At 41.1% G+C, this 24,943-nt stretch overlaps 2 protein-coding genes across 5 annotated transcripts; both read right to left on the bottom strand.

The window, feature by feature from the left end:
- Nucleotides 1–117: 117 nt before the first annotated feature.
- On the bottom strand, nucleotides 118–1,746 carry LOC118805680 (claudin-4). Its single transcript, XM_036566671.1, has one exon. The coding sequence runs from the start codon at nucleotides 1,011–1,013 to the stop codon at nucleotides 327–329; it is 687 nt and encodes a 228-aa protein (XP_036422564.1). The 5' UTR covers nucleotides 1,014–1,746; the 3' UTR covers nucleotides 118–326.
- A 5,526-nt stretch (nucleotides 1,747–7,272) lies between these two features.
- ago4 (argonaute RISC component 4) lies at nucleotides 7,273–24,432 on the bottom strand. Of its 4 annotated transcripts, none has more exons than XM_036566664.1 (18): nucleotides 24,262–24,432; nucleotides 19,610–19,781; nucleotides 19,400–19,520; nucleotides 19,064–19,245; nucleotides 17,968–18,104; nucleotides 17,698–17,832; nucleotides 17,396–17,483; nucleotides 17,060–17,207; nucleotides 16,802–16,921; nucleotides 15,420–15,581; nucleotides 14,021–14,169; nucleotides 13,144–13,328; nucleotides 12,815–12,974; nucleotides 10,472–10,787; nucleotides 9,401–9,535; nucleotides 9,159–9,260; nucleotides 8,873–9,072; nucleotides 7,273–8,159 (listed from the first exon to the last, which is right to left on the bottom strand). In XM_036566664.1, exons 1-18 carry the CDS (start codon nucleotides 24,278–24,280, stop codon nucleotides 8,051–8,053), a joined length of 2,640 nt encoding a protein of 879 aa, XP_036422557.1. In that variant the 5' UTR covers nucleotides 24,281–24,432; the 3' UTR covers nucleotides 7,273–8,050. The 4 variants fall into 4 exon arrangements, with proteins under 4 accessions (XP_036422557.1, XP_036422558.1, XP_036422559.1 ...); XM_036566665.1 differs by having other exon boundaries at nucleotides 14,021–14,154; XM_036566666.1 differs by having other exon boundaries at nucleotides 15,453–15,581.
- Between the last annotated feature and the right edge of the window lie 511 nt (nucleotides 24,433–24,943).

Raw genomic sequence — 24,943 nt, 5'->3', positions numbered from 1 at the left:
TCAGAAATGTTATGGTACAGAAGGAAAATGTGTTGAGTTCCACTTTACTATGACAAGTGATTCCAAACTTTTGAATGGTATTGTAACTCAGTAGTGCATGACCCTGGTCCTGGAGTACCCCACCTTGCTCCAACACTCTTGATCCAACTAATCAGCTAATATGGCTTTATGAGTTGAAGTTGGAGTGTTGAAGAGGGGAAAGCTCCACAAACAGGGTTGGGAACCACTGGTTTAACTAACTCAATTTCCATCCCCATTATCATCATATTATTTTGTTCTTGTCTCATGGAAACGTCTTCAGTTACTTTAACTCCTGCTCCTCCACCCTAGACATACTCCTTAAGGGGCAGGCTGTTGGTGGTGATGGGTTTGGGAGGGTCCATGGCAGAGGGCCTGCTGTTCGCGAAGCTGCGGCCTATGTAGCCCCGCCTGTAGGCTGCTTTCTCCATGTGTGGGCAGGTGCTACTGAGCACCACCCCGCTGATCATAAGGATGACGGCTGCGGCCCAGCCCAGGTAGATGGCCTGGCCCAGCTCGCGCTTGTTCTGGATAGGGACGTTTGGGTTGTAGAAGTCCTGCACCACCGTGTTAGCTGTCCATGACACCGGAATGAGCACGCACAGGCCTGTGAGGATGAAGAGCACCCCGCCGGACAGCGCTATGCCAGCCTTGGCATGGCGATCGTCCCCGGCGCACGTGGTGCACTTCATGCCACAGCAGGACACGGTGCAGGACAGCCAGCCTAGGAAGATGGCCACGCACATGAGCGCCCGTGCCGCCTGGATGTCCGGCGGCAGGGCCAGCAAGGAGTCATAAGTTTTGCACTGCATGTGGCCAGTAGTCTGGTAGATGCAGTTCATCCATATACCCTGCCAGACGATCTCCGATGTCAGAATGTTGGGCCCTATGAAGGCTGTGACCTTCCACTGGGGCAGTGCTGTCACGGCGATAGCCATCACCCAACCTGTTACGGCACAGGTGAAGCTTATCAACTGCATCCCTGTGTTCACCATCCCGCCGCCCTCTCTGTACCACGCCTCCTCGGGCCACAACCGGGACGACACTTTTACTCCTGCTGGTGGTCCAGTTAAGGACTACTAAGGGCTACTAAAGCCCTTCAATCGCTCCGTCCTCCTACGGGTCGTCGGATCACGATCTCTGCCCTGCTTGCCTTTCAAACCTTATTGATCAATTTCTTTAGGAAACTTTCCTCAACTTTCTTAGCAATCCTCTCTCCAAACTTCTTGAAGAAGCCTCTCAAGACCTTTTCCTGTTTTCTTTCCCAGACATTCACCGTGTCAACTTTCTCCCACCTTTTCTTCGATATAATGAATTATTAAACACAAAGTACACAAAGCTCAGCCATGCAGGACTCTCTCAACTTCAGAAAAAGGGGTCCTAGAGGTCCAGAGTTGCTCTTGAGATGTTTGGCAGTGAGCGTCTTCCTTCTGCCTGTAAAGAACGATCCAGAGTTGTCACAGGAACATGTGTGTGTATTGCTCTCCTGGTTCGGTGTTGCCTTACTTCGATGGGTCAGGTAGATAAAATTCGATACCTTCGCACAGAAATGCAATCGAAGAAGGATCGCATCCAAGTGACTGCAGAACCACAGGCCCTCAAAAACAGCAGCTTGACAAATAAAATTGCTGCATGGAATTGAAATCAGTAATCAAGAGGCAAAATAAATAAATCTCGATTCATCAGAAAAGAATCAGACTCAGGATAATCCAGTGCTGCATGTGGGTATGGTAGAAAACATCAAAAAAAAAGCAGCAGATGAAGAAGTGAGCGCAGTCAGATGTGCAAGTGTGGAGAAGTGGACCTCTCTCCAGCCGCCCAGGTTGTTGAAGAGAATTCTCTCTTGTGCTGAAGAGTCGTGTCAAGAAAAGCCTGAATACGCAGACAGGGCGCCAAGCCAGAGGCCACTTTAGGACAAAGAAAGACAAAAGGCTATTCTCCTGTACAAGAAAGCACTACTGGGCTGTAGGTCTGTCTGAACTGCTATCGTCTACTAACTGATCCAAACATTCAAACCTTCAGGATGCCAATCGCAGCCATCTCCAGCAAATAGAAACCACAGGCCAGCAGCGGTCTGATCCTGGAAAGAGGAGCGAATGAATGGAGAGTAAGTGAGAGGCAGAGAGACAGAGATTGGGGGGGCAGGGAGGGAGAGAGGGTGGTGTGTAGGTGGATCAATTAGCACAAAGACAGTCTAGGGGCCCTCAGCAGTGGGGCTTGTGTGGTCTGTGTTTGTTTTAAATGGCTTGTTCAGAAAACTGCTTTCGCTTGTGTTTTGTGGGACAGGGCTGTTTTTTTTGTTTTTTTTTTGACAGGATGTGAGGGATGGAGGGTGACCTTTACCGAGAATAGAAACAAAATATCACAGAACATGTAATCTCAGATCATTTTGTGTGTAAGAACAATTCCCAATGAAAGCAGGACGTGGTTGTCTGTGATTAGCTGTGTTTTGTTAGAAAGAACAATATTTTCACTCATTTTTGAAAGTCACCCTTAAAAACAATATTTTGAAGTTTATCATGATTTCTTTTCTCTTAATATAAACTTTATATAAATCATTTTACAAGATGAAAGTCTCAAGTTAGGCATATAATCCTGCCATAGAATACATATATGTACCTGTTTTATGTAAACAAAGGCTTTTTTCACCATTTCTGACATGATTTTGTGTAAATAATCAAATTAGTTTGGTTAGCTGCCCTCCTGCCTCTCAGTTTTCGAATGGCATATATCAGTGTCTCAGTCGATGAATTAAATATCACGGTTAGAAGATCTGTGGTTCAAGTTTCCTTTCTCATGTGGACCCCTCTCCTTGGCAACAGTGGTCATGACAACAGACCAGAACACAGGAAATGAGAGAGGAGGGCCAGGTGCAGACAGGGGAACACAAAAGACGGGATGGAGAGCAGGCGGATGGTCCAGAATGGAGCGAAGAGACTCAGGCATACTTCCTTTGAATATCAGCAGAAGACGAGTGGTTTACGTAAATCGAGAAATGTCCTCATCTTCATTTTATTGTAGGACTGCAAAACAAGAGCACATTTATAGGTGCAGCCTCGTGCATCTTCACAACTAATGAGCCAGTAATGTTAACATTTTAAGCACATTCATATTATCAGAAGATGGGGTGCCACCCTATGTGTCTGGACCCCCCTTGTTACTTAAAGGTGCACCCATTACTGACACATCCACTCAGTCACACACAAACAGCTTGTGTCCTCTTCTTTGAAAAGCATTGTTAATAGAATGTGATGCTCTGGAGTAGCACATGAGCCTAATGCCAAGCGTCAACTAGAGGGGTATAAATCCCCCAACCTGGCCTCTGGAGCAGTGGAACTGTGTTCTCTGGAATGATGGAGCTCCATCCGTACCTTTGGGACGAGTTGCGTGATCTAAAACTAATCTTTCAACATCAGTACCTGACCTCATTAATGCTCCTGTGGCTGAATGCAATCAAATCCTCACAGCAATGTTCTAACATCTTGAGTAAAGCCTTGCCAGAAGAGTAGAGGCTGTTACTGTAGCAAAGAAGGACAAACTTCCTATTAATACTCGATTCCAGAAGAAATGTCAGATGAGCAACTTTTAGACATGGTGTACAAAAACAACCCATATCAACAAACTTATAATCAGTTATTGTAGATTTGCTTGTTTTAATTAGTGCATCTTCAGGCTTTTCACCCATCTATGTCTCCATCTAGTGGCCCACATCAGTTGATTGCTGTATTTGTTCTGGTATTTAGATAGTGTGACACAGAATCTGATTACTAAGGGGCCCTAAAAGAAGTAGTGGAAGCTTATACCCTAACAATTGGCACTGTGCTGTCTGCATGCCTCAAACACAAACCACCTCACATTTTAAAGTAAGCTTAAGTAGACTTGCAGACAAGGGTACAATTAAAATTCAGGCTTCAGTGGGTGCTACTACTGTGTTTTTAATCTATGTATTGCCCTTTTATTCATTTTTGTGGAGAACCATGCCAGTTCTCAGACATCACATAAGCAACTCTGTTAGGGATTACTTAAAGGGGAACTCCAACAATTTTTCAAAATATCTGCACAATTCAACCACTGAAGTCATTCTGGGTGGTGTGATTTGAAGTGCATTGTCGATAAGCTTATGGACTGATTATTTATTCATTTATTTTTAAGTATTAGTGGTAAGTTGAACCAGTATTCACAAGGAGTTCAACATTTAGCCATGTACTCACTATCCAAAATAAATCAATGAATTTATGTAAGTCTTCTGAGGTTTGTATATAAAGATGTTGATAATGGTTAAAAGTCTTAGGCATCAGATAACATGCTTTTAGCCATTTTGTGTAACAACTCTGTAAGCAAGCTAGAATGGAGCATTTTACATCAAAGCATCCTGAATCACTGTCAACGTTCTTAATGGCTGAGAAAGAAAGACAAAGAAAGATGAATTCCCCATTAACAACTCAATGCAGTTTGAGGAATGTAAGATGATTTAAGCATGTAAGTGCTAATGGTGAATCCCCATTGAATTTTTTGTTTCTTAGTAAAGCCTTAGGCTTAATCTGGGTCTGGAAAACTGGCATTAAATATCTTAGCTGATTGACTACATTTGGAATAAGAGGACATTTGTGTAAATTTGATTTTGAACTATTGCTTTACGCTAGTATACTGCAGGGTCTTGGTTTTGTTTTGTGGAACTGAAAATGCTTTATGCAGCGCTAGCCAACAGATGCAGAAACTACTGATAAAAGTGTGAAAATGCATAAAACAAGCTCATGTCTGTGGGAAATAAGGACAGAGGTTTTGCAACATAGGCATAAAATACCAATTTATTACTTTGCACAATAACACGAATAGTCCCTGCAGGCTAAAAGGAAAAAACAAAAAAAGGAAGGGTGGGATTTTTTTTTAAAATGTCACATAGCAATACACTGATGTGGCACCTCTGATAGAAGAGGCCAGAGGAAGCCCTAGCAAATCAACAAGAGCGCCCTCTATTGCTATTAGACAAGTCACACAGCTCAGAACACTAGAATACAGCACAAAAGCTACACAAAAAATAAAATAAATTACAATGCACTTTTGTCCAATAACAAATCTTTATATATCAAAGAGGATTAAAAAAAGGTCATGCTCTCTTAATTTTAGGGGGTAGAGAGAGAACTGGTAAAAAGGTTAAAAAGAGGTAATCCTTGTGTAATCCTGGAGCATCTGGACGCTTGGACAGAGTATGAGTAAAATGTGTCAATTAGACGGTGCCACTGTACTGCAGAGGAAAAGGCCAAGAGGGCCTAAAGCCAAGCAGTGTAATGGCATCTTGCTAAACAAACAGAGGGGGGTACCGGGTCAGTCTCGGCCGTCCCTGACTGAAAACAAAAAAAAAAAGAAAAGAAGAGAAACAAAAAATAAAAACACGAAGTACCTCGTTTGAGTGGGAGCTCTTGCCAAGACTTGACTCGGCACCCCCTTCCAGCATCCAGCCTGTCCCTCAGGAGTTACTGACGTATGTGAAGGAATTTTCAAATCTTGTCAAAAGAGACTGGTTAATATTGCTACCCTAAAAACAGTCTCAATTAATTCATAAACATTTACAAAAAATGATTTTTTTTTTCCTCTTTCTGAGACAATAAATATTCTCTAAGAGATTTAGGACAATACTCTGGCATGCAGGCGAGCAAAGTCTAAAATTTATAGTTCTCCATAGAGCCTAAAGAGCTAGTCCACCGAATGCACATTCCCACTGATTGATACAAGCAAAAAAAGTACAGAAACACAAACGCCAATAGGCTATCAGACCAACAGCCACATTAATTAGAAGAATTATAGCTTTGCCTTGTTCATAATTTGGATTATATTGCTGTGCAATGATAACAAGTAATCGAAAATTGTCATTTCACAACCGGTTTAGTGAGATTCATGAGACACAATTGATCTAAAACCTCGTACGATGTGAGCTCAGTATTAGAAGAAAAAGTTGAGTAGAAACTTGTGAAATTGCCCAACACCTTTATCCAACTTATTGCAAGTGATGCCTTGGCCCCAGCCCTTTCTTAAAGGGCCAGCAGTCATGCCCTGAACAGGTGAGTGCTCAAACTCATTTATAGCAAACCTGCTGCTTTACGGTTTATTACAAAAGGGTTTTTGCCGAGCCACCCGCCTGACAAGGCATGCATGCTGACACCCTTCGAAACCACTTCACCTGGGGCAAGGCTCGCTGTCATTCAACTGCACCAAGCCAGGTGTTGTCAGGTCCAAAGGCAGTGCTTATGCTTGTGTCTCTTAGCAAATGGTATAATGTTTTTGTTACATTATGAAAGAAAATACTATAAGTTTAGACTTTATATATAGATACACATGTTCAAAACACACACACGCACAACAGTGATAAAAACACATAGCAAGTGTAAAATTCAAATAACTGCCAACTATCTAACCAGCACTAATTTTCCCACCGAGCCCTGATTGTCACTCATCTTTCCTCTTTCTAATCCCATCTTTGCCACCAGTGGACACAATTTCCCCAGCAAGTCACCATCAGACACGCGGGGGCAGTAATAAGGTCAAAATCAAAAATCTTTGCCACAATAACTCATTACTTCCAATACATAAAAATCACAAAATGAGCCAAAAGGAAGACCAACCAACCAAAGCACTTTGGGCCCCACAACAATGGCCAGAATGCTACAACATGTTCAGCTACGAAACCAGATTCACCCGACACCATCAAAACGACTCCTGGATAAATTCATTATGCAACTGAGCTGCTGACGGTCTGATATTCATAATAGCAACAACATTAACAACGGTAGGAACAACATTGACTTTCTATACTAACTGTTAAGATAACCACAAAACCTTTTTTTTTTATATTAAACTCTTAAAAATCTGATTTGAATCTTACGTAGAAATGCATAAAAGGTAAGAGAGAGTGCTGTAATTTTGCGAGCTTTGCCTTCTTTTCACAATGCCAGCCTCTGTTTGGCTAGCACCATGTCCAAAAACCATGCTAAGGCCACATCCCAGGACCTTGTACATAACCATCCAAACAAGGACGTACAGGTTTCCAACCTTGCCACAGGCAGAATGCCACCTGTGCCAAGCCCTAATTACCCTGGCCTGACGCCCCATCAATCACACAGCTAAGACCATGGGTAACGTTACTGCTACACACAACCACCAGCTTATGCAAGCCTGTAAAAATCATCTACTGAAATAGGCTTATATAGATGTAAATATTTTTTATATATATCTATATATGTGTGTAACCATAAAAGAACTGAGGCATTTACAGCAGTTAACTCCTTGATTTCCCTTTACAATTCAGTGGCCTGCCATGAAACTTGTACTTACACACTTACACACTTACACACTTACACACTTACACACTTACACACTTACACACTTACACACTTCTCTGCAAAATGGGAGAAGAGTAATGGGTATGGATACCCAGGTCACCTCGTTTGTAAAAGACTGAGCGGAGAGAGTTAAAATACGACTGTAAAAAGGACAGAAAGAGAAAAAAAAACCAAAAAAAAAACCAAACAAAAAAAACAAAACAAAACAAAAAACCCAACCATTCTCAAATCATGCAAGCCCCATCCCACCCAAAAAGACAATGTGACAAGTTTCAGCCAATATTGGCTTGAGGTAAAGGTAGACAGAGTCCAGCTTAGCTGAGAGAGCCAGAGCTGTCCTGACGAAATGGCGCAGGTTCGCTCACACTCAGTGTATATTACAAATAATAAAAGGAAAAAAGACATTCAAAACTGAAAAACAAATTCAAAATGGCTCAATTTTTTCTCTGTGCCTTGGAGACCAGCGGTCTCTCAGTGCAGGATTGCTGGTGGGCGGTTCCTCTGAGGCTGACCGGTAGAACTGGACTTGTGGTCGGCCCGCTGGCTTTGGAACCGCTTTGGTGTTGATGAAGACACGATAGACAGAGAGAGAAGAAAAAGAGACAGAGAGAGAGAAAGCAAGACAGAAAGAGATAGGAGATAGACTGAAGACTGAAGAGGGAGCGTTGAAGTGCATCTCCTGCTGGTTGAAGTAGTCAGGCGAAGTACATGGTGTGCTGGGTGTCATAGTGAATCTGGACGGCCTTAGCCAGGGCCTGAGGGTCCCGACCGTTACTCTGGCCTGATACGTGACTGCCCTCCGCACTGCAGGACGAGCCGAGAGACAGAGATATCAAGTCAGCTTCACAAGAACTTTTGGCCATTATCTTAGTCATCATACCACTGAATTCAACTGCATCGATTTTTGAATGTCAGAAGGGATGATATGATATAGAAGGATGATATGACAGAATAATACCTTGAGACATTAGCACTGGTGTGCTGTGGTCATGGCCTCGTGCCACAGATCAGCACAGTACTGCCAATATGTTACAGTTTAGCATGACTTACTGTATTATTGCACTTATACCAGTTTTATTATTGATAGCCAAAAGATTTGGTGAATTCACTGTAGTTTGAATAGGCTTCTTACTTCTACTTTTAAACTTAATACTTGCTGGCTGTTGTTGCTAGGTTACAGGTAAATAACACTCAATGACACTTTAAGAAATTTATTTGGAGTGCCACTATTGGCAGACATTAGCACTCTCAGAATGCCTTTTATCCAATCACATTGTGAGGTTGGTATGAACTGTGGTATAAACAATTATAATAGCATTCAATAAAGTATGCACCCATTTTTCCATCACTTTATTATTATTACTTATATATAAAATTATATTTAAGTTTCACCAAAAAAAGCGATGTATTATTTCATCTAGATTACACTAATGTGTAAATAGTACCTCCAGGCACATTTGTGTATTCAGTGTATTTTAAGTCCTAAAGATCACAAATTATGTGAAGTTCTCACATACCTGTCATGGTCTTTGTCCACTAAGTGGTAACGGGCACGGAAGGCAACAAGCCGGGCATAGTAGGCCGGCGCAGGGATGGAAACTGAGCGTGTGCAGCGCACGTATGTGTGGCACAGCTGATAGGTGAGCAATTGTAGCTCGTCCGCAGTGAAGCAGTTGTCGTCCCAAAGCACATGGTAGTGTGAAGGACGACTGGTGCCCTACAGAAGTGCAAAAGGAATTATAGACTGAGATGGATAGATGTACAAGTTAACGTATAAATGAACAGGAAGGAAGTGTGACTGACCTGGATACCAGCATGGCTGCACAGGTAGAAGTCAAACTCTGAGGGATGGGTGATAGTACTGTCCACTGTAGTGCCTGCTGGAACATTACCGCTCTTCCCAACCTTCAAATGGTGACAAATCAATTAGATCAGTGAGGTAAAAAAGTTGCTAAATTCATGGGCCTGATTTAAAAATAAATTAATAAAATGCTTACTAATTGGTTTTAAAACCAAATTACTGCTAAGATTTTATTCCTGCTTACTCTCTCGGCTTTGTCAGAGCAGAAGAGTCGAGTGTGGTGGCGTTTCTGCACTACAATGTAGGTGATCCCTGGCCTGTAGTCCTCCTCCAGACTGATACATGCTTTCCTGATGGCTATCAGCTCCGGCCATGCAACCTACACACAGACAATAAAGTGAGTGACAAACACCAATGACAAACTGAAAAAAACACACATTTTTCCCTGAGGACCACTTAAAGAGTTATGTACCAAAACACACTGGCACAATTAATTAATTTTCCAACCTCTCTTTATCCCTCTCTTAAACAGGCTGTGTTTCTTAGTCTGCCTTTTAGATTGTTATATAGATAACCTTGTTCTGATTGAATGCCCTGTGCTGTTTTGATGAATCTGCACCATTTTTGCAGCTTAGTTTCCATATACACTCACTTTATTAGGCAGACCTACCACACAAACATTTATTAACTCCACTTATATAGGAGCACTCTGAAGTTCTACAATTACAGACTGTAGTCCATGCGTTTCTCTGCATACTTTGTTAGTCCCCTTACACCTTGTTCTTCAATGGTTAGGACCCCCACAGGACCACCACAGAGCAGGTATTATTTAAGTGGTGGATCATTCTCAGCACTGCAGTGACACTGACGTGGTGGTGGACTGTTACTGTGTGTTACACTGGTAAGAGTGGATCAGACACAGCAGTGCTGCTGGAGCTTTTAAACAGCTCAGTGCCACTGCTGGACTGAGAAACAGATGGACTACAGTTTGTAATTGTAACACTACAAAGTGCACCTATATGGAACATGGAGCTGATAAAATAGGCAATAAATGTAGATACAAGGAAAGTGTACCTAATAAAGTGCTCAGTGAGTGTACAGCCTGCATGGACTAGGACATGAATGATGCATAATGAAAATTTTAAAACTTTAACAATGTTCACATATTACATTAAACATTTATTTTTTAAAAAGCAAGGAAAATTAGTTTTTTCATATATGAGCCCTTCATAACTAAGATTATAAATAATTAATTGTGTGTTAAAAAAATGAAGTTCAGGTGCTTTGAAGTACATCCATCGTCTGCTGTTCTCACCTGTTTCATTTGCCCCTCCGACACACCTCCACGGTAGTAGATGATGCGCGTGGGTTTGAAGCGGGTAGACTTGTAGAACTGGATGAGCAGCTCGCGCACCATGTTGGTGAGGTCCTGTATGACTTCCTGACTGTAGAGCTGCTCCTGGGACAGGTCCTGGCGTGAGGTCTGCACTCGCACCGTGGCACAGTATCGGCTGGGGTGGCCGTCCATGCTGCCCACCACCGCTGCAATGGATGGCTTCTTCCCATCTCCTGCTGGTGGGTGAGTAACATCAGCGCCAAGGAAGATCACTGGCTGCTGGAATACAGAGGGCCTGATGGGGAGCACAATGAGGGTTACAAAGATACATAAAGTCTCTTTACTTGTGAGTAAAATGACTATATGCTGATATATTTATACTGATGTCATAAGGAAGTGGTTTCCAAACGACATTGGAGGTACATAAAAAAAAAAAAAAATAATAATAAATTTGACGTTAACAATTCATTTCATCAGCCGGCCACGCAACTACACAGGTACTGCCCCAATACAGCTAATACAAGCAGATCTGCACTCCACTAACCAACAGCTAAACAAAACAACAATCACTGAAACTGCTACTAGCAGATTTCTGAATACTGAGTTTAATCTAAAGCCAATGCCAAATTTTTAATAACATTGCACTCTGGTGTATACACACGAGTGATGAGTGAGTGGTATATTTATAACATCCAGCATACGACAAACCAACGCTCTAATGGTATTTTGCTCTTTATTTATTATAATAGGCTGCGTTGGAGAAGAAAGCGTTTCACACTGGTTCCTTCTGCATGTTGAGTGTTCTGAAGAAACTAACTTGTAGTTCATTCATTATCAATCAATCAACCTTTATTTAATCTCTGAGAACATTGACGGTGCCCCTCATTTACAGTGTTGCCGAGTTAATACAGAGCAAGGGACTGATAATGTGTAACACTAACATATCAAATAATAAAAGTCAATTTAATAAATGAAGACTCAGATCGGGTAAGTATAAAAAGTGAAACATTAATAATAAGAATACATAAAAATATAAAAATATATAAAACTAATTTGAACATAAAATGTAAACGTTAATAAAATCAAACCAAAATTAAACAAGAGGAAGATAAAAAAAACACAAACAAATTTATTGAAATGACAAATAATAAAATAATAATTAAAATAAGAATAAGAATATGAATAATAATGGATAAAATGACAAATTAATTAAATAATGAAAATGAGATAAAAATGGTAAAAGTTATCGTATGCTGTTGTTGGCACGAATGGAGTGAGTAGCATTTAACAACAGTTCTTAGAGCCTTTAAGATCTTTGTTAGTTGTGCACTCGAGTTAGTGTCACTTTCACAGACACCGTTAGGTTTGTAGTTGTAGGGAGGTATTAGGTTGTAACTGCTGTGAGTAGTGCTTGGCCTTTAGTATTTTGGGTGTTTTTTTTCTTGAGCTGGTTTGAGGTGTAGGGCTGTTAAAAACTAAACAGATGATGCTACTGTGCCATATGTGATCTGCGGCATGATTTTGTTATTCGCAGTTTCTTTTTACAGCTGCAGACTCTCACACATGCATAAGTGCCCTCATATAAACCACTGTGCACTTAAATAACATGACTTATTCAGTATTATTCAGTATATGTGGTGTGATGTGTCACTGCATCATGCAAGTGTCACTCAGACATGCTTGATATTTTAAGGAGGACTGATTTAATTGGACTAAATGTCTTGCATATGCTTCACGGCAATATGTAAACGTATGTGTAAAAAGTGAAAGGGGGTACACAGCAGGTGGTCTCAAGGGGTACAGGACTCTAAAAAGTTAGTGAACCACTGTCATACGGAAAATTCTTAGCTCCACAATGGCAGGAAAAGGGGAGTAGACATTTCAGTTAATATAACTTAAATTTTAAGGTTTGCTTTTATAATTTTCAATTCATCTGTCCATTCTTCATGACACATACACATAACATAAAGGGTAGGAGCTGAGTTATCTTATAGCAACAAAAAAACACTTAATATCATCTCGTTAGAAGTTCAGAACCTACAGTACCAAACTTCTGATGCAATAAGCACATGTGAGACTCTGAATCTTCATGAACAAATTTCTGGAATTATTCATTCTTTTTGCTCGGTGAATAAATTCTGTATAATTAAATTACCGTTTAAATAATTTAATAAATAATAAGAAAAACAAATAGTGTCAATAGGGTATAGTGTATTTGATTTGACTCAAATAGAAATAAAACAAATAGGACACATAAAAGATCTCCATATCAAGAATAAACAAACATCTCAATCTCATTTCCATAACACAGATAACCCTTACCTCTGATGGGGCACCAGGACATTATTGATGCCACCCAGCTTGGCGTTAATCTTGAGGCAGAGATTGGAGAGCGTCTGTGGGGAGGTCTTCACCACATTCTTCACCTGCACACACTGGGTAGCCATGCCCAGCAGAGTGTCCCCAACACGCTTCACCTCCGCTAAGGACACATGAGACACAATGGTTTAGCACACTCTAGATTTGCTCCCAAGCTGATCCATTATTCACAATTCATGCATAGTAACGTCTTAACAATATACAATATATAATACTTCATTTTAGGGATCATTTGGTCCCAAGGAGACTTAAAGCAAATGTAATCTCTTTACCATAGACAGGTGTTTTTCCAGGCAGGATGACCACAATGAGTTGCAGACCAACGTAAGACATTTTAAGGTGCTTGAACATGGGCTCAACACTGTCAGCTCCTTGGGCATACTTGCAGAAGCAGGGCTGGCCCTGGATTGGCATGCCTGCATCCTTAGAGATTTTCCTCAACTGGTCTGTGAAGCTCCTGAAGAGAGAGCAACAACATGGCTTAAAGATGGGGTCATCACTGTATAAAACAAGCACAAGGCTTCCTTTATTGCTGGTTTTTCCCATGCAAGCTTATTCACAGTGCAATTCAGATCAGTAATTTCTTATTATTGTTTAGTTTAATCAGAGCTACAAAACAGGCAACTCATGTGCAACTTGTGTTCTAATTCTTGTGTTTTCTTGTTCAAAAAGAGCATTTGTAACACAAAAATCTGATTTTTCAGCTTTGTTATGTCATGTTCTTAACATATCAAAAGAATTCCACAACAGCACTGAGACACTGGGCCTAATTTACCAACCGTCCTTAAGAAAAAAAATCTTATTAAAGCCCTGTAAAACCCACTTATGCAGTTTTCACAAAAATTCTGACATTCACCAATGCTTTTGGGATTTGTTCTTAGGTAAGAACAGAATCGATGCACACTCAACAGCACAAAGGAGTGAACAATTCTACAGTTTAAGAACACCTCATGAATCTGACAGACTTTTCTTAGGACCTTTCTCAATAACAAATTTACCAAAAAAACTCGAAGATATTGGTGAATGAGGCCCAATGTTATTACAGAGAAGAGCAAATTAAATGACAGAAAAAAGTCTTGTTTTTTTGCATAACCCTTAAGGGGTTATCTAGTATGGAAGACCATTCAGAAACACCTGACAGATACTTACTTGAGTAAGTCCTCACGGCACTGTTTCTGAGGGGCAAAGCAGGCCACGGCCCACACCTTGATTTCGATGCCTGCATAGAACTGCTTCCCCCTCATGTCCCACACGCCCTGGTTGGGCGTAGCCACCGTCTTGTTCTGGGGAGAGAGTCCCTACACTCTTAGTGAACCCCTCGGCCTCAGCACAGGATACACACATTACTCAAACCCAAACATTACTCAGCCTGCTCAAACTACTCATTATTATACAATACATATAAACCAGCATCAAGGAACCACATAATTATGTGTAAAGAAAAAGATCATAGGAGGATAACAGAATACCCAAGATTAGTCTGAATACTAGTGTCAAATATTTAATTAAGAGTAAAGGAAACTACGCTTAACCAACGTTAAGCACAGTTTGCAAATGTCAGTGCTAAAACACAAATGCAACCCTTAAGAGACAAGGTTGACTTGAGCAACTCCAGTATTCAGAAGATTTATTGTTCAAGCTGCTTAAAGATGGGACAGAAGTGTTAAAGATATTTTCCATATTTGGTTAGATTTCTATAGCCAATACAGTTCAAATACAGACCCTGAAGACCAGAGATGATCACATGTTAGAAAAGCAAGTGGTTAGAATATCAAGACATTCAAACAAGTGTTTAAGATCCTTAACTGGGGGCAGAAAAAGATTTTATATTTTAAAAGGTTAGGAGTACACATCACAGTCAAAACTGTATATTCTAAAGATCTCACTTAATAGTTATCAGTCTATTTGTATTCATTACTAACATTTAATAGGTTAACAAATTACACTGTTAAAGGATTACAGCAAAACATCAAGCAGGGCATGGTGGATGCAGTTAGTAGGTTAAGTGACCCTGTAAAGTTCAACAAAAATGAGAGATTGCTTTTCTCTTTACCGAAAAACAACTAAAGTGATTAGATATATTCAGTGCTGCAAGTAACTCCTTGGGCAAATAGAAAAGCAGTCTTTCAAAAGCTTCACACATTCTTGAGGAAGAAGATAAGACTCCACTGGCCAGGAAACTCTGGCTCTATAACACACTCTAACAAGCTAAAATCTTAGTACCCACAAGGTATCAAGAAAAGCCAAATTAAACTCTAAAATCTTTAAATGGCCAGGTAAATTTACACTAAGAAATCAAACAATAAAATACACTTAACAACAATGATAATATCACACCACAGTACAACACTGAAACCAAGGGCTAATGTTTATATAAATCCACACATGCACTTGTCAGTGCTACCTGAGTGCATCATGGAATACTACAGTCTTATCCTCCTCCTCTTGGTTAGTCCAGTCAGCCCACCACAAATCACAACACGCACACACACCCACCCATGTTTCCGACCCACCCGTACTCACCCTGCACCCGTGCCCCAGTACTCACCCTGCCACAGTCCCTCCCAGTGTCTGTACTCACCCGGCCCCCATACTGCAGCATGGGCGCTGGGAGGACCCGCCCCATCACCTCCGTCATATCATTGTGCACCACGATGCCAAACTCTTTGAGGTAGGGGTCAGGCCCGCCTACCATGCTGTTGCTTTTGACCTGAAAGAAAGAAGTTGTTGAGCACTGAGATTTAGAAATCAAACCACTCAAGGCACACTGTCAAGTCATCATTTTATATAAGTATTTTTGGACTGTTTAGCTAGCACCGAGGATGTAATGGGTAAAGTGACTGTTTCTAGGCAACCAGGCTGTTTCTGCGGCTGCTAATGAGTGAGATTCCAGAGGGTTAGATTGCTGGTTGTCATTACGGCTCAGATTTAGCATTACAGATTTTTGGAAGACTAAAGTTGGGGGAGCTGATGGATTCAACGAACTAAAATCAAGCTTATTACTAATTTGGGATAATGAACAAATCTCAAAACCCAAAAGGAAGCACAGAATTGTCTTACATTTGCCAAACTCTAAAGGTCAAGCTTTGAGAAGAAAAACTGTGTAAAAGCCCTCTGCCAAGTCACACCTGCTAAAATCTTTAAAGGGGAATCCCAGTGACTTTTCTACATTTTTATAATTCATTAGTTAAGAAAAAGCCATCAAAGTCATTCATATTGATTTGATGTGAAACACTGCCATGTTGAGAAGTTTACTGACTCAGATTTCATTACAAAGGTTGTGTTAGGAACCAGGGGCCTACAATGCAAATCTAGCTATTTTATTTATTATACATAAGGAGCATTTGTATGTAATGAAAATGTTAAAATAGTGGTAAATCTGAAAAGAGGAGTTATCTTTGGGTACTGTTTTGCCTTAAAGCACACTACCTCATAGAAAATGCCTGCAAAGACATTACAGTGGTGGTGAAAGGAACCAGACGTTCAAAACACGTAAACAACTGACAATTCTCTAGAACAGAGCATTTCACAAACCACTCTGAATGACTTGCGTCTTAATGTTTTAATTATGCATAATTGTTCGAAGAATCAGTAGAATTAAACTTATATTTGTATATTCCTTTAAGTTAGCTAAACAATGTTGGTGGTTCTGCTTTGAAATCAAGGCTATAAGCACAGCCATTGTAATCTCAGTAGTCTTCATGACTGAATTATCTCTGAGTGGCAGCAACAAAACATTTGAAACAATAGTACTGTACAATGAAACTCTGACAATGGCTTTGGAGGCTTAAGTTGGCTTTAAAAAAAAAACAAGTGTGTTCTTCCAACTAGTGCTGCAAAAGCTTTCCTTTACTTAAAAGTATGTTTTTGTTCATGCAATGACAGTGGAGGTGAAGCAGCATCAGTTTCATCTATTTGAGGCTCGCTCACCAGCCTGCTGATCTCCTCCTGGCGGTCTGGAGCTGAGCGAGCGGTGGCTTTGATCATGGTGGAGGTCTGGTTGTCAGTCAGCTTCTTTATGCAGCGCTGGCCTGCCACAATGTTACAAACCTGTGGGGGTTTGTAATATAAGTTTAGGAATGTCAAAGTGAAAAGATTCATTTCTGATGGTTAACATCCTATGGAGGACTTCATTTTATGGGGAAAGTCTGTCACACAATAGAGGTGGGACACGGTGGAATGGCTCACCTCCAAGGGTAGGTATGTGTGCTTTTGTTCCTGCCCCACCTGAAGGCAGGGCAGGTGGGGATATTTGAGCTGCAGACTGTACTTCTGTTTGAAATATTGGGCTACAGTGCATTCCATGGCCTGTCCATTTTCTAGCTGCAAGGGAAATCTGTCAAAAGATTTGTTCATTATAAGAATGTATGTGCGTACTGAAATTTTTGTTCTAAATGTGTGACTGTAAATACATTGTCATTCACAACACCACTTGGTACAGAATGACATTTAATAAGAAGATAGTGTCAAAAACTACAAATATGTAAGGAAGAAAAAAGTCTCAAGCTTGCTACAGAGACTCACGTCTGGTGGCTGGCTGGGCGGCGCGTGACATTGCACACACGGTACTTCCTCTTCATCTGACCACAGTGTGTGACCTCCACTTTCAGTCCTGCTCACAGAAACAGCAACCATTTTAACAGCAGTGCAGGCAAAAGCACCTCAATGGTTATTCAAATTAGGCAAAAAAAGAACTATTGTATTAAATTGTGCCTTTTTGTATCAAATTCAACATAAGCAAGATTTACAGTTTAAATGGTTTCAAATATTTACACAAGGTCAATGCCAAGACCTCACACTGGTCCTGGCCTAATCCACCCGCTCACCTCGGATCTCCTTGGTGAACTTGACACGTTGAGAATCTGTCAGGGGTTTGGTCTGCTCATTGATGTTTTGGATGTCTAAAACCTCACACATGAACTCAATCACTGGCTGGGCACGATAGAATGCAGTGGCTGAAACTGTAAAATTGAGAACAAAAAGATGAATTAACAAAGACAAATTATTACTATTATTATTATTATTATTATTATTAACATCAACATTGTTTTCAATTTCAAAGCAACAGATTACAGATCCTGTTGAAAACCTCTTACCATCGATGTTGAGCATCATGTTCCACATGGCTGGACGGACAGATTGATGGAACCCAAACCACACCTCCCTCCCTCCTCCCAACGGGTGGTAGTAACCTTCAGGAGGAGAGAAGAAAGAGCGGCCGACAGGAGTGTACCTGCACAGAAGATGCAGAGCGGTCAGAAAAGAATAATGCCATCAAATATCAAATCTGTCTTAGAAGTATTTACTGCAAGACAGTTTGGTTCACTTGATTTTAAAGACTGCTGCTTTTGGCCACTCACCCACACCAATAAAACCTGTGCTGAATGACCACTATCTCCGAATAGAATCAAAAGATACAGGAATTAAGCTAAGCTATGATGTGTCTTCCAGTTCTAGCAATAAATGGTTACATACCAGAACAATCAATCAATTAAGGCAAGGCTAAACAATTTGGGGTATACAGACATCCTATTATGATTCTGCAGACCAGTATTGAATGCGATTTAAACTGCGATTATTTTTAATAAATTAGGGCAAGGGTCTTCAAACTCAGGGCCCCATTGACAGTTCATGTTTTTGCTCCAACCTAACTCAAAATGAATCAGGATGGAACAACAAATGTGAACAATCTGGGGCACCCTGAAGACCAGTATAACCTCTAAATTAAGTTTTTGGCATTTTTTTTTTTGGACCAAGAAGATCAGCTTATCCACGTTTTCTGGCTTCAGACTCAAGGGCTAAATGCAACATGCCGAACAGCCAGCAAGTTGTGGTTGTGTTATCATGTATAACGTCATGTCATGTGTTTAGCTGCTTCTCATTGTTCTAACTCATCTACAGGACAGTCACGATCTGTGTTACCAGTAAAATCTTGCCACTTAAATCATTTAGGCTTAAAATTCAAATTAGGGCACTTAAGATTTTTTCCTTTTAAGTACAAAAAAGATTTATCTTTCAGCTCTAAAAGAAGGGCTCTTTACCAGCTGCAGAGCTAGTAAACAGTCCGGTCTCATTAACTCCCATCAAGGAAGTTTCATGACAAAAAATTTTCAGTAAGAGGAATTTCTTACATAAAAAAAAAAAAGCATCCAAAACTCGTAGCTCAACTAACAGTTAATGGCTTTAGCTTACCTCATGGAGGGAAGATGGCGTGTAATAACATCCAGGGCCTGGACGGAGTCCTCAGGAACCTCATTCAGGTGACCAGACAGAGCTTCCAGGAGCATCTGCAGGCTGACCACTGACACCCACTGCAGAGACACCTTAAAGGTCTGGTCCTTCCCCTCACCAGGCAGGGTCACCTCCAGATCCACCTAAAGTGTACACAAATCAATTACACACAGATGCCAAGAGGGACTACCTGATGCAGATTTAGAGAATCACAGCATGAACTCATGAACTACTACGAGGAAAACACAAAAGCTGCAAGAGTAAGACATGGCTCGTGTCCAGGGACAGCTAGCTTACCCTGTCTCTCCCGATGGGCAGTGGCTGAGCCGTGTACATGTTCCTCTTGCCATCATATCCAGGTTGCCGATCCCCAAAGATCTGCATCTTGAAGTGTCTCACCATTGTGTCCACCACCTCTCTGTGTACGATAACAAAACATTTAGAAAAGCAATTAAAATAATTCTCATCCTCCATCTCTTTGACCTCTTGTTCAATGTTCTTTCTTACCTGTTAACCCTTCGAGGTCGTTTCTCTGGCTTGATTTCAATGTCATAGTGGTAGACATCGATTTTGGGGATTTGCACCTGGAAGTGATTGGCCAGCAGGCGAATCGGCTTCCCCACCGAGCCAAAGCCAGGCCGGCGTGGAGGATGAAAAAGGGAGGTAGGAGCAGGCGGGCCTGCAGAACATGAACACACATAAAATCAAACTACACTATAGTGGGGCTGCAGCAATTAGATGAAAAAAATAATGTAATTCTGAATTGCATGGCGAGGGGGGAAAAAAAAATAATCCACACATCAACACATTTGTTCACAGAAAAGCAATCTATAACACTCTTTAGTGTTCATATGACGTGATCTTCCAACAGACTGCAATACACTAAAGGAAATGCTGGGGACGACACTGTCCATTGTTTCACTGCAACATAAAAGAAACAAAATCACTTGTTACACAAACAGAACGATAAGGGTGCTGTGACAGGGCCAAGTGAGAGGAACTTGCAGCCAAAGCAGAGAGCACACTAAACAAAATCTTACGCTACTCATAAAGGAGTCTCATAACTAGTCATAAATGCTACTACTCATGTTCGTTCATATTTACTGGACAATTAATGCGTGTAAACATTACTGGCCAACAGGTGCTAGGACAGACAAGAACAGGTTGACAGACAATGCAATACAGCGCGAATGAGCTAACGTCTTGCCCTCTGGCCTTCTAATAATGGACAAAAGATGGCCAAACAAGAAACAATGACCCTCAATTATCAGCACCTCAACCACAGTTTATGCCCCCACCTCACTCAGAACATATGTACGCCACCCAGACAAAAGGCAACGCGCCCAAGACAGGCAGCAACAGGGCCATATGGGGAGACTCAAGAGGCTGAGACTAAACAAACAGGAACCACAAATATCATACAGAAAACACATCTAAAATGTCACTTTCTCTTTTTCCTTTTCTAAAACAGACAATTATTCCTGACCATGAAGTGCCAAACAGTGGAGTTTTACTTATTTAGTACTCAAATGTCTTCATGAACTTTATTTTATAAACATTACATAGGAACACACCCTGACTCATAAAAACTCAAATAATTTTCACTGATAATCCAGTGCATAACTTAATTCTCTTATTACAGTGTTACAGGTACAGTACATAGAAAATTAAAGTGGTGCACTGTGAGGTACTGTACATTATGTCAAGCTGTTCATGAGGGGGTGGATGCTGTGTTGCTTTGTCAGACTAAAGGGGCTTCATGGAGTCCAGGCCCCTAATGCTCCTACACGCTCCAGTTAGCATGGGAAGCGTTGGGGGATGACTGGGTGCCTCTGTGCCCCTATCTTGCTCCTGGACTATGGTGCCCCCATGTAGCCCCCTCCTCCAAGCCCCTCTGAGCATTACAGAAGTAAAGGGGGGGAAGGGGGAGAGCATGGCTAGAAGGGAAGAGGAAACAGGAATCGCCCCCACTTTAATCAAAAACAAGCCAAGCTCTGTACATAGAGCGCAGCGCTGGCCGTTTGTAGTCACAGTATCACTAAGAGTTACTCAATGGTGCTTCCATTTCTGTCTAAAATTAGCATCTACCATTTTCACTTCAGCTTCCTGTTGCATCTATGCTGCTTTCCTGTATGAATATTTATTTTTCACCACAATAGTTTGGACCTAAAAACATGATCACGTACACTTCCTCAAAATTACCTCTATCCTCAATTTCTTACAACCATGAAAATTCTTATTTACACTTCCCTGAAACATCTGATCAAGGCTTGCCACAATTACATAATCGCCTGGTCACAACTAAAACTACACAATAAAGTAAAAAAAGGACAACCATTTTATTTGTATGTCAATTAATCGTCTTAAATTTCATGACAGTGACAGGCTGAGGTGGGGCCCCAACTTGTGGAACAGCATGAAGGATGAACATATTAAGCTATGAGCAATGGCACTGAGCAGCCAGTGAGCAGCTAGATCATCTGGATTAAATTATTACACAGCGTACAACACAACCAAGCAGGTGGATCACCCATGACCCTGAGAGCACAGGACCTCACCACAGAGAGATGATGCAGCCAACAAATCAGAAAGTAGACGAGAAAATCCTCTTAATGGCACCAAACAACACACATATCTATACTTCTTTAAGAGTCTATCTGATGTGATCATTGATGAAAGCCCTAATTCACACTGGTTTCACTATAAAACAAATGCCATTCTTTGTTGAGATTCTAATCTGTACAATGCACAACTGCAGTCACATTTTTCTGTGATAATATACAAAAAAAAAAGAAAATCTGACCAGTACTTGCTTCTGACACTAAATACAGAGACTATGTTTGGTAATCCTCCACATTCATGCACTTATTTCTTTTTTTGTTGCTTATTTAAGTAGAGCACCTTATGCTATATTATTCAAAAAGTGCTCAACGTAAGCAGGGCTAATATTATGAGCAAGCACTACCCACTACCTGTGTTCAGTCACAGCTATTGTCTGACAACCCAAAGGTTAACATTGGGATGCAACAAAAGACTCAAGGACAATTTATAAACGAAAAGCTTGTTTGAATAACAGTACAATTTAAAAAAAAAAAAAAAAAGTCCATGTTTCATTACATCATGGGTTTGTAATATTTACAGGTCTGCAGTACAAGTGTGTTTGGCGTTTTAGCTTTGAATAAATTAAGGGGCACATATCATAGTTTATAGCACTTTACCCCCCCAACCAAAATGTCATAATTCATGTTCACATGACCACTTAGCCTCTCTTTTGTCCTTTAGAATAAATCAGGCCATTTCGGTTACTGTAGCTTTAAGACAAATATACACATAAATTACCTTGTCAGTGATCAGAGGCTTTGTATCCTGCCTTATTCAAAAAGCCATCCAGACTAAAAACTCCTTAGAAGTTCAAGATGAATGGGAGGAACTAAACTGCTGTAGGCTGAAATAGGGGTGGGCGATATCTCACAAATTTAATATCATGGTACTTCAAGACATTTTCACAATACTCATCACAATATTTTGTTTCTCCCTCTCAAAAAAACAAAATTGTGTAGCGGCACATAAAAAACACAACAATAATAATAATAATAATAATAATAATAATAATAATAATCCTGCAACTACAATGATTTTATTCAATGTTTTACAAACTGTACTGCACTAAATCCAACTAAACAGACCTAACTATGCCCACTTTATACATCCATGATATCGATAAGAAAAGCGTATAGTGACAATTTCACATTCAAACTTATTCCACAAACGTTAGAAAAATACAGTTTTCCATTATGTGGGCACTTCAAGTGAACCGAGCTGCTGCTTACAGCAAATCTGCAGTTCTTTCATTTAACATAAGGGGCTGTGTATGGTTTTAAAACGCAAAAATCTCTACGTGATGAAATCACTCTAGTTTTGCCACCAATTTCAAAAGGTGCTCGCCTACAATATAAAATGCTGCAACATTTTCACTTGTTCATTTTCATTTGTTTTCCAAACGATTAACTGATGAAATAGCTAATTAATTACCGAGTGGATCTGCTGAGATAACGCGCCCCTTGACGTGAGAAAAGCCAAGGAAAGGCAATAAATCACAACGAAGCTTTCAGACAATTAATGAGAGAACAAAAGGTTTAGCTGGTAACACTGATGTTCAGCTGGCCTGTCTACAACACAACACGGACCCTCAACCATTTTGGTCGGTAACACAGGCAAATAAACAAACGAGCGAGCGATTTCCGCGTCTCCTCCGCTTTCTCCACTCACTACAGCCAAGCAACGTTCAATCTCGGTTCAGGCAAAATATGTGTACATTTCAGTACTCAAACTCTCATTCGACGGGACTAAAGAACTCATACACACAATGGCGAAGCGACCGAAATGCCATTTTGATGGTAATGTTGTCGTGTTGTATGGATATCCTGTCTGTTATCTTCACACAGACGTCGACATTAGCGCGGACGGACCCTGTCCACTGTGCGAGCGGCGCGGAAAGCCCTGTCAGCCGCCACAGCTCGACACTGAAAGGAAAACAAAACGCCTGGAACTGGATAAAGCCCCGTGTAGCCCACCACATTCACCCAGCGACCACATTCTGACCATGTGCTTGGTTGTACGTGGTCAGTAGTAAGACGCGAATTATGCGCTGAACAGTTTCAAATATCACAGGCTATATTATCTTGTGTAGGTTATAAGATTTGTATTTTATAAAGAAAACGTTTGAAACAGGTAGTATTTGTCGACAATTTACCAACTACAAAACAGTCGAGCAAACGCCTGCGTGAACAACACGACCAGGAAGAAAGATCTTGCTTGGTTAAATCCCCCTCATCGCCAACACAACGCCGTGCTGCCTTCCGCACCACTGTGTGGAGCTGCCTTACTCACTGCGATGGTACACAACAAATAACCGTCCAGATGTCGCTCTCACGCACACTTGTTGGCCTTCTGATTAAAGTATTCATCTTGGCCACCAGTGATACTGAGCGAGTACGCGATGAGGGTGTAACTATGGCGAGTAGACGCGGCCCGACAGCCCGTTTGTTTTCGTCCCCGTCGTCGAGGCCTACGTGGGGCAGTCACCGACCGCGGTCCCCAGTGAAGAGGCGAGCCGGCCTGCCTGCCCTGTCACTCGGCTTTACTTTTTCACCGCTTACCGGGTCCGAGCGCTTCCATGGCCGAGGGCTCTCTCTCCGTCTCTGTCCCGGCCCGGCGGCTCCGTACCGACACTGAAATTGGGGGCGGTATCTCGAAGCTTAAGGTGGCTAATTTAAGAAATGGAAGGATGCGTAGCTTGTCCAGGGATCGAGCTCGGGCTGCGCTGCGTTGTGTGATTTAAAGCGGATCCGTGGGATTTGTAACCGCGCATGCGTGGGAACTGCTGCGTTATAGCGCGCATGCGCGCTAATGGCAAACAGGTTCCTAATAAATGTGACCACCTTGGTGAAGCTCTTATTAGGCTGTAAACACACCTTGGTAGTGCACGGGAAGGGTTTGAGAGGACCGATCTCGCAATTTCATTTACCTGAAAAATTAAGTGATTGTCTGAAAGGTATGATTTCAAACATAGACTTTAATTAACTCACTGCAGTACACAGCTGTTGCATGTAGACAGTATAAAATATGTGGTACAGTAGTTGGATGGGGAGTTTTCAATTAATTCAGAAAACATGGAATTATTCCACCGATTTTTAACAATCTGTTTAATTAAATAGTTAAAATGTAGATAAATAAGAATGGTTTGAGGTGAAATGCTCCTTTCTAGAGATACTTATAGAACTGTTCACACCGTGAACCAGATGAATGAGCAATTTAATGCGTCTAAAAGCTGCTCACCAA

This window comes from Colossoma macropomum, unplaced genomic scaffold, assembly GCF_904425465.1.
Source record: "Colossoma macropomum unplaced genomic scaffold, Colossoma_macropomum, whole genome shotgun sequence".
Lineage (NCBI taxonomy): Eukaryota > Metazoa > Chordata > Actinopteri > Characiformes > Serrasalmidae > Colossoma > Colossoma macropomum.
This window is presented reverse-complemented; position numbering and strand designations above follow the sequence as displayed.